Here is a 12,092-nt window from a genome sequence, read left to right as displayed (position 1 = left end):
AAGTAAACAAATAAATAATATATATATATATTTCCAGATAGTGAAAGTAGCTATCAGGTTCACAACTGGAGAAGGTCCACGTTAGGTCTTTAGAGGACAGAAACACACAGGTTGAGCCCCCAAATGTAGGAGAAGGTGGCCAAGTGAACAGGTGCAGGGAAGAACACTTCAGGAAGATGGAAGAGCATGCACAAAGACCCTGAGGTCGGAAAGATCCAGGGTCCGGATCCCTCACCCAGACACTGGGAAAGGAACATCAGTCCTTCCAGCTTCCACCCAAGGGATCTTCCATATATGCAAGTCCCACCAGGTAACTTTCCTACTTAGAGTCTTCCCATGGCTCCCCGTCCCCGGTGGATCAGATCCAAGCCCTTTCGCCCTGAGCCGGGCAGCACTCAGCTGCCGAGCCCCAACCCTGGACAGAACGCCCTCAAAGACCGTCACTCCAGGCTCCGCCCCTAGCCCCGCCCCCAAACCCTCGGCGCGGGCCAGCGCGGCCCACCCCGCCTCACCATTGGACAGCTCGGAGAGCATAGGACCCTGGTTGGCTGACGTGGTTGTCAGTTAGGGTCCAGGCCTTGATAACCCGTCCCCGAACTTCGAGGGGGCGGGCTCGGGTGCGGGCGCGGCTGGGGCTGCGGCTTCAGGTAAAGCACCAGCTTTCTGGGCACCGATGGGGAATCTGGGGCGCGGGGATCAGGGGTACGCACCGGGACGGGGTGCTGAGCTTTCAGCCCCTCTGCGGGCTCAGCGCGCAGCGACGGGGAGGGCGCAGTGTTCTCTGCCTGGGACCCCTCCACTCCCACACTGGGAGCCCCAGGTGGGGAGCGAGCAGAGTTGGGGCCCTCTGGATTCGTGAGGTCTCCTTTCTCCCGCCCTTCAGGAGCGAAGTGGGGGGGGGGGTTTGTTCGCCCCCTGTGCTCCCACGACTTGGGGATCCTTTCCCGGAGTCGCTCCGGGACAGTTTGGGGACCCGAACCATCCCCTCGCTCTGGACCTGAGTGTGTGTGTAGGGTGATTCGGAAACCGTGTTGGGGGGAGGGACGGATGGCCCCCGGGGCCGGCAGACAATGGGCAGCGGATGGAACCGCCCGGCAGCGTTTCCTGCAGGAAACTGCTCTGTCTCTGTGAGGCCGTCCTGAGGCGACATGGGGGTGACGGGGTGCTGACCTCAGCACCTCCCCCCTTGCACTATCATCAGCCACCACCCCCACTTCAGGGGTCTGAGAGTCCCGTCCCAACATTAGGAGGGGTGCCTCCACCCAAAGCCTCAATCTGGGAAGACGCCCCCCTCTCCAAGACCGGGATCTGAACTGCCTTCCGCATTCCCCTACCCCTCAGGTTTTGTGATCGCAGCTCTGAGTCCCAAAATAATCCCTGGGGCGGGAGTGGGGGCGTGTGGCATCGACTCTGACGGGCTAATGAGGGGTCTCAGGCAGAGGATGTGGATATAGCCGTGACAGCTCCTCGGGCAGGGAGCAGAGGACAGGGGAGAACAGTTGCACGCCCCCCGCCCCCGCTCCAGCGAGGATATAACCCCTGGAGTCACCAGACTTTGGCCCTGCTCTTCCCATTAGGGACACATGCAGGAGACAGGAGGGAATGCAAGCTGGGAGGGCCGACCTCCTCTGGCTCTGTGCCCCTCTTGGTGAGTGGAGGGCTGTTTATAGAAAGCCATCAAGTGGAGTGGGCAATGCAGTGGGCGTGTGTGTTAAGTGGCTTCAGTCCTGTCCGACTCTTTGCCACCCTATGGACTGTAGCCCGCCAGGCTCCTCTAGCAATGGGATTCTCCAGGCAAGAATGAAATACTGGCAAAGCTGCTGGGTTCAAAAAGCTGCTTCTGCCCATGTACGACCTTGGCTGGGTCACTTCATCTCTGAGTCTGAGTTTCTCCATCTGCACAATGGGGAAGAGGGGGAAAGAATAATGCTAAGAAAATCTACTTCAAAGGGCCTAGGAGGTTTTTTTGTTTGTTTGTTTGTTTTTACTAAACACCCATAAATTGCTTAGAATCAAGGCTACCCCCATAGCAAAAGCAAAGGGTTTTGTTATATTGCTATTTACTCTTCCTGGGGCTGCTGATGCTGCTGCTTAGTCACTTCAGTCGTGTCCGACTCTGTGCGATCCCATGGACTGTAATCCAGCAGGCTCCTCTGTCCACAGGCATTCTCCAGGGAAGAATACTGGAAAGGGCTGCCATGCCCTTCTCCAGGAGATATTCCCGACCCAGGGATCGAACCCAAGTCTTCTGCATTGCAGGTGGATTCTTTACCATCTGAGCCACCAGGAAAGCCCCTTCTTGGGGCATCCACCCATTTTTCAGGCCAACTTCTGGGTCTGGCTGCTCCAGCTGGTTTGGGTCTTAGGAATGGCCCAGAGCTGTTTTTTTGTTTGTTTGTTTGTTTTAATTCCCAGGGTCTTGGATTTGGGTGTGGCCAGGTCCCTGAAGGAAGGGGCTGATCCCACTGAGGTAGTTGGCCAGCGGTGTGTGAGGCTGGCCCAGACCCCTAAGCCCCAGTCCAGGTTTTTTCCATGACCCAGCTCTTCCCAGAGAGCTTCCTGAAAACAAGTCCTGAGAGGCACTGACTGTCCTCTGTGCTGCCCCGCTGGCCGGCCCCTTATAGCCAGTGTGAGGGACGGGAAACAGCTGCTTCAGGACGGTAAGTTCCCTACCACTCCCTTCTCCCTTGGGGAGTGAGGGTGGGGGAGATGTCAGGAACCCAGGTTGGACAGAGGTGGTGAGTGGGCCCGTCTCCCCAGTCGCGGAGCAAAATGAGTCAGGTGGGCCAACGGGTGGGTGTTAGGTATGCAGGTGGTCATCAGCAGTGCAGGAGACCTGAAGAGGTGATGAGGAAATTTGCCAGGTGGTTAGTGCAGATGGGCAGTAGGTCAGGAAGAGTACAGATTGGGGCTGCCGGGCACCTGCTGGTGGAGGGCTGGGCAGACAAGAGTTCCCCAGAAGATGAGCAGAACCCAGTCTGAGGACATTTCCTATAGGTAATAGACTTAATTGCTTTATGCCTTAGCTTCCCCATCTGGAAAAAGGGGAACCATCCTACCTTGCAGGTTTATACTGGGGGAGGTACATTAAATGAGACCAGGCACAGTGTAGGCACTCAATACAAGCTGTTTACACATCTCTGAGGGTTTTTCATGTGGGTTCTTCAAAGCCCCATCTTTCCTGCCCTGTGCTTTCTGAAACAAGATTGTGGACTCAATAACAAAGTTCTGGAAAAATCCCTGTTAAATATCACATTATTAGATGTGACCCAATCTTCAGTTTCTTTTTTAGATTTACTTATTTTTATTTGTTTGTTTTTGGCTGCGCTGTGTCTTTGTTGTTGCGGCTTTCTCTAATTCAGGCAAACCCAGGCTGCTCTTCATTGCATCGCTGCAGTGCATAGGCTTCCCACTGTGGTCGCTTCTCTTATTGTGGAGTGTGGGCTGTAGGCATGTGGGCTTCAGTAGTTGCGGCACACAGGGCTTAGTTGCTCCACTGCATGTGGGATCTTTCCGGACCAAGGATCGAACTCATGTCCCCTGCATTGGCAGGTGGATTTTTAACCACTGGATCACCAGGGAAGCCCCTCCCTCAGTTTCTTAGAGCCTCCATCACATCACCTGAAGAGTCTTTCTCCCTTTAGCCCCAAACATAGCCACAGCTCTCACAATCTGGGTGCTCATGGTTCCACTACAATTTCTCACAAACTAAAGGCAGAGCCCTGTGGCACCCCAGTAGAGACATCACAAGGAGACTTTGCATCCTTGGTGCCTCTGATCCACAGCTCTTCATCATTCCTAAAGGATCTCACAAGTGACCCTGATGTAAATTTGGATATGCAATTATATTTTGTTTGCACTCTAAGAAAAAAAATGTAAGAATTCTGTTTTCTGTTTGTTTCTTTTCAGTATGCAGAATCTGACCAGATGAGTTTTTAATGAGCCCAAGAAGGGCTTCCAACTCTCGCCTTCCTCTTCTGAATGTGCACACTCCACCACTTTGAGCGTCAGTTTCTAATTTCTTCCAGGGACTGACATAAACCTCCTCAGGTCTGGAAAGCACCGGCCCCTGCCCCGCCCCCAGATGCTCTGGTTCCCTCATCACCATCCCCTCTTCTTTTGATGCCCTTCCCGCCCAGCAGGCTGAGGAGGCCTGGCACAGGAGGGCCCCCACAGTCATTCATTCCAAATTTTCAAGGCCACTTGAGGGAGGAGGGAGGAGAGGACCTGTGTGTGTGGCGGGGAGAAGGGGGAGGTTGGGGGATGGAGATGAGCAATTGGGTTTGTTTACTCATGCAGAGTCCAGATACACCCTAGAGGCACAGCCAGAGGGGCAGGTTCAGTCCTACCCACCCTCACCCCTCTGGGGGCCTTTTTCAGGGTGTGAAAAAGGTGGCGGCTACTCCGGGAAACATGGCCAAGTTTGCCCTGAATCAGAACCTGCCGGGTAAGTGTGCAAAATGGTATTTGTGTGTGTAGAGATCCACACCTGGCGCCCAGGTGCCCACACAGCCCTGCAGTTCCCTCCTCTGCCGAGTGGTCAGAGGGCCCTTTATAAAGGTGGATAATGTCCTGACTCTGCTTAAAATCTGCCTCTGGTGCCCTATTACAGGTGGAATAAAACTCCAGCTCCTCACGGTGGCCCAGAAGGTTCCTCAGTCTGGCCCAAGTCCACCTCTTCTAGTCCTCTCCCCCCTCCCTTCTTTCACTCTGCTCTGCACATCCTCACCTCCATCCCACTTTTACTCAGGTCTACCCTGCTCATTCCACCCCAGAGCCTTTGCCCGCGCTGTTTTCTTTTAGGAACCTTCCATCCCAGCTGCTTTCCCTTTCTCATTCAGGGCTCAACTTCTGAGTTCCCTCCGCAGGAAATCTGCTGGGACAGCCAAAGCCAAAACCTCTCAGTTACTGTTTCATCTTGGAATTTTTATTTTTGCCCTAAGGACCTTTTTTGAACGTTTGCGTTTAATTATCTGTCTACTACAAGTGGGCAAGAATGCTTTTCTTGTTCATTGCTATGTTCTCAGTACCTAGAAGAGTGTTTGGTACACAGTAGGTGCTCAACACGTGAATGCACAAACTTTTGGGGGTGCAGATAGGTGTTTAAACTTCGGTGTGCAACCGCAGGTGTGCAGGGTTTGGAGCAGGTGGCATCGTGAAAGCATGTCGTGGGGCGGTGGGGAGGCGCTCCTTTTGTTAGCCTCTCTGCGTCTCCCAGGCCTGACGTCCCTCCACGCCCCTGTCATGTCCGCAGACCTGGGCGGCCCTCGCCTGTGCCCCAGCGCGACTGGGGGCGCCCGCAGCCCGAGCTCGCCCTATTCGGTGGAGACCCCCTACGGCTTCCACCTGGACTTGGACTTCCTCAAGTATGTGGAGGAGCTGGAGCGCGGCCCCGCCGCCCGCCGCGCTGCGGGGCCCCCGCCCGCGCGCCGTCCCCGCGCGCCCCGGGCCGGTCTCGCAGGCGCGCGCAGCCCAGGTGCCTGGACCTCCAACGAGTCCCTGGCTAGTGACGACGGCGCAGTGCCGGGCGCACTCTCCCCCGGTGCGCCGTCCGCGCTGATGCTGCCGCCGCTCTCCCCGCGCGCACCCGTGCGCAACCCGCGCGTCGAGCGCACGCTCCTGGAGACCAGCCGGCGGTTGGAGCTAGCGCAGGCACAAGAGGGCGCGCCCAGCCCGGCCCGCGCGGCCCCGCGCAGCCCGCGCGGGTCTGGCCACAGCAGCCCCGCCCCCAACCCGGCCCTGGCCTCGCCGGGCCCCGCGCAGCTGCAGCTGGTGCGCGAGCAGATGGCCGCGGCTCTGCGGCGCCTGCGCGAGCTCGAGGAACAAGCGCGCGCGCTGCCGGAGCTGCAGGAGCAGGTTCGCGCGCTGCGCGCCGAGAAGGCGCGGTTGCTGGCCGCGCGCCGGCAGCCGGAGTCCGACGGGGAGGCCGAGGCGCGCCCGGACAAGCTTGCTCAGCTGCGGCGGCTCACCGAGCGCCTGGCCACCTCTGAGCGCGGCGTTCGCACCAGGGCCAGCCCCGGGGCTGACGGCCCGGACGGGTCGGCTTCTAGCCACAGCGAGGGTGCGCCACCGGTCCTCGACCGGGCGCCCCAGACACGGGAGGCAGGTACCCAGATCGTGCCGGAGACCCAAAAGGTGGGAGTCCAGGCGGTGCCGGAGACCCAGGAGGCCGGCGTGGGGGCAGCTCCTGAGACCCTCGAGGCGGAGGCGTGGGTGACGGAGGCTCTGCTGGGGCTGCCCGCGGCCGCCGAGCGCGAGCTGGAGCTGCTTCGCGCCAGCCTGGAGCATCAGCGCGGGGTGAGCGAGCTCCTGCGGGGCCGGCTGTGCGAGCTGGAGGAAGCCCGCGAGGCTGCTGAGGAGGCCAAGGCCGAGGCCGCGGCGTCCCGGCCCCAGCCGTGCGAGGCTACCACCCAGACCCCATGGGATTATGTGGAGAAGACCACACAGACCGATGCTCCATTGGAGGCCCCGGCCCCGATGCCGGAGAACCCGCCCGGATCCACGGATGGGGATAGGGCCGTGGCACCCGCGGGTGAGTCCCCATCCCTCGCTGAGCCCTGGCTTACTGGCCGCTGAATTCGAACTCAGTGTCCTCATCTGATCTCCGCCAGGCACCCTCAAATCCATCATGAAGAGGAAAGATGGTACACCTGGTGGCCAAACCAGCCCCGGACCAAAGAGCCTGCAGTTTGTTGGGGTCCTCAATGGAGAGTGAGCACTTTCCCCCTCCCCATGGCAGCATCTGCTGGGACATAGACTGGAGTTTTGAATCCCAGCTCTACCCCTCGCTTGCAGCGTGGTCTTGGCAGGCCTCAGTGTCCACATCTGTAAAATGGGGACAGTCACTTCCCACCTCGCAGGACACCAGACTGAGCTCACAGGGGAGGCTCAGCATCAGGCTCCCACTCTGCCCCCAGGTACGAGAGCTCATCCAGCGAGGGCGACAGCGAGGATGGCGCTGCCGAGCCCACGAGGAGCAGTTCCTCGGGCGACGACAGCGGCGCGGCATCCGACTCTGAGACCCCTGGCGCTCCCAGCGGCAAGGAGGACCGGGGCGCCGAGCCGGAGGCAGAGCAGGAACCTCAGCCGGGTGCCCAGGGGAGGTGAGCCGCGCGGGGGACACGGAATGGGGACGGCTGCTCTTTCCCCGTCTTCCCACTCTCCATCCCGACCCCTCCTGGAGCCTCTCCGTCTCCTAGGTGCGAGCTGAGCCCGCGTTTGAGGGAGGCGTGTGCAGCGCTGCAGCGGCAGCTGAGCCGGCCCCGCGGGGTCCCCCGCGACAGTGTGAGTGAATAGAGAGCCCTTCAGAGTCAGAGGCCCGCCGGGGGCCCCGTCTGACGCCCGCCTAGGGAAGAGCATCTTCTTCTTTAGAGTTAAGGGGGCCCCAAGTTCTGTCACCTCGCGCCAGGGCCCTCCATGGATACCAAGGTCTCCAAAGGGGTCTCCGCCCCAGAACTGGGCTGATCTCTCTGATTCCCCAGCAGGGTCCACCCCAAGCCCCATCCCCTTCCCGGACTCCCCCAAAACAAGCGCTCACCGTCTTCCTCCACTCCTGCTTCTCCCGAAGGCTCTTCTCGGGAAGAGGAGCATCCTTGCCCCCTGGGGCCGTGTACCCACACTGACACTACTCCCTCCTCCAAAGGGGTGCGGCCCCACGAGTCCACGCCCCTCAAATACGGAGGGACCACCCTCCCCTGCCTGGCCTCCACACCTGCCCTGGACTCTCGCTGTCTCTCTCCTGTCCTGGCAGGGCGCGGCGCGCCTGGTGGCCCAGGAGTGGTTTCGGGTGTCGAGCCAGCGGCGCTCTCAAGCGGAGCCCGTGGCCGGGGTGCTGGGCGCGGTGGCGCGCCTGGGGCGGGAGCTGCTGGAGCACGTGGTGAACCTGGCGGATGGCAACGGGAACACAGCGCTGCACTACAGCGTGTCCCACGGGAACCTGGCCATCGCGAGCTTGCTGCTGGATACGGGTCAGCATTGAGGAGGGGCGGCGAGGGCATTAGGGAATAGGGACCCACGGAAGGGGGAATCTGGGTAGTACTGGGCTGGCTCTACCATCCTGCACCTGCCAAGGATGCAGAGAAGGACTGGCATTCTCGCCTAAACTCTCACCTCCCATCATCTCAGGTCACTGTCTCCAGTTGTCCGACTCCCACAGTCCTTGGGCCTCATGGGACCAGTAGCCATTGCTCCCATCCAGTTTCAGGGCACTGTCTCCTTGCTCACCCTCTGGGCTATTAACTCCTCCTTTATGTACTCTTTCAAACTCCTGCTGCCCTTCCCTCACTTCATCCTGCTTGCTTATCAGACTTCATTGAGGCACAGTAGACCCTCTGATGTTTGTTGAATGAATGAGTTTTCATGAATGGGAGCTCTGGGTGTGTGTGTGTAGGGAGTGGAGAGAATGATCAGTTTTACTTGATAAGTATTAAACATAATTTCCCACAGAGGTAAGGGCCATGACAAGATAAAATCAGGGGAGGGAATCAAGAAATAGGGTAATCCTTTAGGTTAGGATCCTTCCTTAGCAAGGCCTCAGAGGAGGGAAAAGCAGGGGAGGATAGGTGGGGCGCCTGGTGGGCTGCAGTCCCGCCACTGTGGCTACTTGAGCCCCTTCTGCGCCTAACATCCTCCACCAGGGTCACAGAAGCTTGTGGGAGGAATGGACACCCAGACCACCACACAACTGGGGAATGCCCTTAGTCCTGACTTAACCACCCCACCTTTTAAAAAAATTTATTTGCTTGTACCAGGTCTTGGTTATCTCATGCAGGATCTTTGTTGTGGAATGCGAAATCTTAGTTGTAGCATGTGGGATCTAGTTCCCTGAACAGGGATGGACCCTCAGGCCCCCTGCATTGGCAGCGCAGAGTCTTAACCACTGTACCACCAAGGAAGCCCAGTGACTTAACCTTTTTACTTCTCAGCCCACTGTCTCAGATCGCCTCTGACTAGGACATCTACTCCAATACCCTGATCCCTTCCTTTCCCCAAACCTCCTCTCCCACCATTCATCTCCCCAAACTGCACCTAGCCTTGAGCTTTCAGAATGGTGGGGTCCACAAGCATTAAACACCCTGGGGAATGAGATCCAGAGGTAGGTGCTATGATGTGTGGGAGGCGGCCAAGATGGCAACAGAACTGACCCCAGAGGAAATGGAGCTGACATTTGTGTTCACCTGTCAAGGACAGGCAGCAACAACCAAGCTGTTTCCCAGGGCTGCTGTGACAAAGAACCACAAAGTGCCACAACATGGGAGGTTTAGAACAAATTCATTGTGTTGCAGTTCAGGAGGCCATTAAGTTCACAGGATTGGTTCATTCTTAGGGGCTCAGAGTGACTGTTGCGTGCCTTTCTCCTAGTTTCTGATGGCAGCTTATCTCTGCCTTCAGCATCACATGGAGATCTCTGTGTCTGTTTCTTCTGAGGATACCAGTCATATGGAATTGTTCAGTTGCTTAGTTGTGTCTGATTCTTTGTGACCCCATAGATGGCAGCATGCCAGGCTCCTCTGCCCTCCTCTATCTCCTGGAGTTTGCTCAAATTCATGTCTATAAGTGATGGGGCCAAATTCCCATTGATCTGTTCTGGCCACTGTGTGGAAACTGGAGTAAACTTGGGACACCGGGGGGTGGGGCTAGCTGACAGTTCTCTGGGGGAACAACAATGGTGGCTTTGTGGGCAGTAGTCCTTTTATTGATGCTTTCCAACTGGTGTTGAAGACTCTTGAGAGTCCCTTGGACTGCAAGGAGATTGAGTCAATCCTAAAGGAAATCAACCTTGAATATTTATTGGAAGGACTAATGCTGAAGCTGAAGCGCCAGTATTCTGGCCACCTGATGTGAAGAGCTGACTCATTGGAAAAGACCCTGATGCTGGGAAAGATCGAAGGTGGAAGAGGGCAACAGAGGATGAGATGGTTGGATGGCATCACCGATTCAATGGACATGAACTTGGGCAAACTTCAGAAAATAGTGGACAGGGAGGCATGGCATGCTGCAGTCAGACACGACTGAGTGAACAATTAGTGGGAGATATTGCTCTAGGTACTGGGGGATACAGTGGTAGACAGAACCAAGTCTCCAAACCAGTTTGTAATAGGGAGGTGAGGAAACCTTTCAGTGAGATCGAAACGTAACTCTGAAGGTAAGAGCAGGGCCACATGGCTCTTGGAGAGGGAAGAGCCTTGTAAGGCAGAGGAACAGTAAAATCATGCATGACCTTCAGTGACCAAGCTGCTAAACAGATGGTGAACTTGATGCTTGGAGGGAAGTGAGTGGACCAAGAAGTGTCGGCTTCTTGAACTGAGCCCTCTTCTGTCTCCCAGGGGTCTGCAAGATTGACCACCAGAATCGAGCTGGCTACTCCGCCCTCATGTTGGCGGCACTCACCTCTGTGGGGCGAGAGGAGGACATGGCTGTGGTCCAGAGACTCTTCCACATGGGCAACGTTAACGCCAAGGCCAGCCAGGTGCATAGATGCCTCCTCCCTGGCTGAGTCCAGGGGACACTTTCACTTTCCAAGCCAAGTGTCTGGGACCCTCCTCCCTTTTCTAAAGAGCCCACACCAGCCCTGTCCCCTCCTTTCCCTCTTCCCAGACGGGACAGACAGCCCTCATGCTGGCCATCAGCCACGGCCGTCAGGACATGGTAGCTGCCCTGCTGGCGTGCGGGGCGGACGTGAATGTGCAAGATGCAGATGGGGCCACGGCGCTGATGTGCGCCAGCGAGTATGGGCGCCTGGACACTGTGCGGTTGCTTCTGGCCCAGCCAGGCTGCGACCCTGCCCTCCTGGACAACGTGAGCCACCGTGGGGCTGGTGTGGGGTAGTGGTGCCTTGATTCAGGGACCTGACTGTCTCTATGATCCCTCAGGAGGGCACCAGTGCCCTGGCCATTGCCCTGGAGGCTGAGCAGGACGAGGTGGCCGCTCTGCTGCACACCCACCTGAGCTCAGGCCAGCCTGGCCCCCAGGTGAGTGTGACCCCATCCTGCAGAAAGGGAGTTGCCCAGCGGCACAGCTCAAGGAGATCAAGTGTGACCCCAGGAAAGTGGTTCTCTGTGTATCCGCTAGGGAGCACCGGGTGGCGGGAACCTGGGTCTGATGTTCAACCTTCAGAACACTCCCAGGGTTAGACACACCTTCACATGTAAAGTGAAGGTCATGAGACTGAGGCCTCAAGAGGGGCTTGCCCTAAGGTCAGACAAGAGCTGTTAGACATAGCTCAGACTATCATGTCTGTCGACTCCCATTACAGGCCCAGAGCAAAGGAATAAAAGCATCTTTTGGAGCTAGTCCTCTTGCTTGGAGATCCCATAGACCAAAAAAAAAAAAAAAAGCCTGGCAGGCTACAGTCAATGGGGTTGCAGAGAGCTGGAGATGACTGAGGGAGCAAGTGACTAACACTTTCGCTTTGGAGTTAGGGAGCAGGGCAAGAGGATTCAGTCTGTCCCCAAGGGGGAGGGGCTTATACACTAAAGTTTCCTAATTAAACTTGCCCTGCCAGCCTCCCCTTCCTGCACTCTCCTGTACATGTGTGGGGAAAAACCAGAGGTCAAGTGCCTCTTCCAGGTCAGATGGGACAGAGACTGGACTCAAATCCTGGCAGCCTGGCTCTGCTGTGCAAGGTGGAGACCTCCAGTAGTTTAAGCATCTCTGAATGTTAAGGGGGGCTAAAACCGAGTGTCCTGTCTACAGGAGACTGACAGGACTCCCCCCCCCCACAACCTCTCTCACCAGCTATCCCCCGATTCATCCACGGCCACGCCTGGTGAAGGAGGCTGCAGTGACAGTGGAGAGGACACCCTGCCCCTGTGACTGGCCTAGCACACTGGACCCAGATAGGGGGTGGGGGTTCCTGATCCCTGGGCAGAGGTCTGTAGCCAGAGGCTCAGCTTGAACTGCAAAGGGTGAGCATGCAGCTGAGGGAGTGACGCAGCCCCTGTCTACCCACTCCTCTAGCTTTCTTCCCTAATAAAACCTTCCTAACTCATCTTGTCCTGTTTTGGAGGTGTACATAAAACACATGGTTCTCCCTCCTCACAAAGAAAATACCTTGTTGGGGAACACCCCCTACTTCCAGAGTACAGTGGGTC

The 12,092-nt window shown here is 57.3% G+C and overlaps 1 protein-coding gene across 8 annotated transcripts; it reads left to right on the top strand.

Moving 5' to 3' along the window:
- Window positions 1-578: 578 nt before the first annotated feature.
- On the top strand, window positions 579-11,989 carry KANK3 (KN motif and ankyrin repeat domains 3). 8 transcript variants are annotated; one of them, XM_070464812.1, is made up of 14 exons: window positions 623-647; window positions 1,578-1,648; window positions 2,542-2,660; window positions 3,910-4,050; window positions 4,381-4,447; window positions 5,255-6,532; window positions 6,612-6,711; window positions 6,918-7,103; window positions 7,200-7,284; window positions 7,751-7,967; window positions 10,326-10,468; window positions 10,597-10,797; window positions 10,872-10,970; window positions 11,737-11,989. In XM_070464812.1, the coding sequence occupies exons 5-14, from the start codon at window positions 4,414-4,416 to the stop codon at window positions 11,812-11,814; spliced, it is 2,421 nt and encodes an 806-aa protein (XP_070320913.1). In that variant the 5' UTR covers window positions 623-647; window positions 1,578-1,648; window positions 2,542-2,660; window positions 3,910-4,050; window positions 4,381-4,413; the 3' UTR covers window positions 11,815-11,989. The 8 variants fall into 8 exon arrangements, with proteins under 8 accessions (XP_070320914.1, XP_070320911.1, XP_070320910.1 ...); XM_070464808.1 differs by having other exon boundaries at window positions 625-647; window positions 2,416-2,660; XM_070464810.1 differs by lacking the exon at window positions 1,578-1,648 and having other exon boundaries at window positions 595-647.
- Window positions 11,990-12,092: the final 103 nt, after the last annotated feature.

The sequence above is a fragment of the Odocoileus virginianus genome, chromosome 3 (genome assembly GCF_023699985.2).
Source record: "Odocoileus virginianus isolate 20LAN1187 ecotype Illinois chromosome 3, Ovbor_1.2, whole genome shotgun sequence".
Classification (NCBI taxonomy): Eukaryota; Metazoa; Chordata; class Mammalia; order Artiodactyla; family Cervidae; genus Odocoileus; species Odocoileus virginianus.
Note: the sequence above shows the minus strand (reverse complement) of the source record. Positions and strands in the feature narration are given on the sequence as shown.